This window comes from Penaeus monodon, chromosome 15 (genome assembly GCF_015228065.2).
Source record: "Penaeus monodon isolate SGIC_2016 chromosome 15, NSTDA_Pmon_1, whole genome shotgun sequence".
NCBI classification, from domain to species: Eukaryota; Metazoa; Arthropoda; class Malacostraca; order Decapoda; family Penaeidae; genus Penaeus; species Penaeus monodon.
In genome coordinates this window covers 6,233,203-6,234,992 of record NC_051400.1, presented here as the reverse complement: position 1 = coordinate 6,234,992, position 1,790 = coordinate 6,233,203, and the positions used below count along the sequence as shown (strand labels likewise).

General features: G+C 52.9%; 1 protein-coding gene across 1 annotated transcript in view; it reads right to left on the bottom strand.

Annotated features, from left to right (window-relative positions):
- Positions 1-1,790, bottom strand: part of LOC119582196 (diuretic hormone receptor-like) — a 113,840-nt gene that overhangs the window by 75,349 nt on the left and 36,701 nt on the right. The window contains exon 2 of the mRNA XM_037930430.1: positions 377-1,266. Within this exon, the coding sequence (XP_037786358.1) occupies positions 377-800 (424 nt within the window). The 5' untranslated portion in view covers positions 801-1,266. The remainder of the gene's footprint in view (positions 1-376; positions 1,267-1,790) is intronic.

Here is a 1,790-nt window from a genome sequence, read left to right as displayed (position 1 = left end):
ATCCTTGCCACCTCCGGTTTTGAAGATGGTTAATATTTTTTTTCACTGAAATTTCTCCTTTCATATTTCTCTTGTTGGGGGATATTAACTGATCATTTTAATTACTAAAACTTTCCTGCCGGATTCAAAGCTTTTTAAAGATTTCTCCTTTACTTCGTAAAGCAAAAGATGGTCACTAAGAAGACTCGAATAATCCTAACGGTTTACCCATGACATACAGTTTCGTCTAAGAATAGCCTCTCGCGCCGCATCCCGTTCTCTCGAAGCCCGCGCAGCCTCTCCCAAGGGCGCCACAAAGGGCCTCTGTGCCTCCCCAAAGGGCTTGCGTTGCAGCCTCCGCCGCGCCCTCGGGGCCATAAATACCGCCGCGCCTTACCTGAGGGCTCATATGGCACTCCGTTGAAGTCGTCGAAGCAGGGGATGGCCTTGAGCGTGCCCGGGGGCGTCTCCGGCCAGCACGAAACGCCGTCGAACTTGACGGGGCACGCGCCGGGCCCGAACTCCGGCTCCATCACCATGTTGACATACTCGTTGAAGCACTTGAGCACCTTCTCGTCGTCGTTGGTGGCGTTGAACACGGTCGACTGCTCCATGTAGCGGCGCCACAGCGTGTTCTTGACTTCGTTCACCAGCTCCGGGTTGGGCGGCGCGGGCGGCTCGGCGCTGGTCGAGCCTTGGGCGTGCTCGCCGTCCTCCTCGGCCATCGCGTCCAGCGGCCCCACCAGCGGCTCCAGAGGATCCAGGGCGTCCAAAGGGTCCAGGTACAGCGGCCCTTCGCTCGGGCTCGCCACGGAGGGCATCTCGGCGGATTATTATCTGGCCCGCCCGACACTCATGCCACCCCACCTGGCCCTCGAGGCCCCTCCTGGCCCCTGAGGCCGACCGGACGGCCTTCCTCTGACGCGGTTTCTGGCGGCACTCACTCACAAGACACGTCACTCCTCCCTCGGATCCCGACGGCACAGCGTTGGTTCTCAGCCCCGGTTCCGCAAGGCCTTCTGGGCAGAGCACAGCCTGGTCTTCAGATACCACAATGCAACTTCACGAAGCACTTACGAGGTTCTTATCTCCTCCTTGCTCTCGACAGGGAACGACGGATATCGCACTAGCTAGTCCCGCAGAGTTCCTGTCACTTCGCGCGCTTCAGAGCCACCTTCAAGAGAGCGGTCGACAGGACGCAGCTTGGCACGCCGTACCACTAGCGTGGCGCCGTAAGAGGAATTTGTCCCTCAGACGGCCGCCGGCGCTGCCCTCGACCATCGTGACCTGTAACGAAGGGAAGGGGAAAAAATGAAGCACGAATGATAAATATAGTGACCTAAATTATGCACGAATGATAAATATTATGACCTAGAACAAATAAGGAATAAACACGGACCACGAACACAGAATATGAATCACATAATGATAGGTGGAAGTTAGTAAAACAGGCATTAGTAATGAACAACCGACGTGCATAAATAACAGAATAAGGGACGCCTGAATTATAAAACTAATGATCTACTTGCCCCCGTGGAGGCTAATAAGTATAATACAAGAGAGGCACTGAATTCCTTGACATTTATATATTTCCCTGTTTGGAATCTGGGAATAGAAATAGTACCATGATTGATGATTATAATTATCTTCGTGCCTTTCGAAAAGTGGTGGTAATTATCAGGTAAACATTGTGTCAAGTAAAATATGTAAAGTGATGGACATTAGAAGGGTTCCTTAATCAAGGGTCCGACAGAAGGTTAGGAGGGGAGTGGTAAGGAGTAGCGATGGAGATCGATCGTCGAAGAGCATGA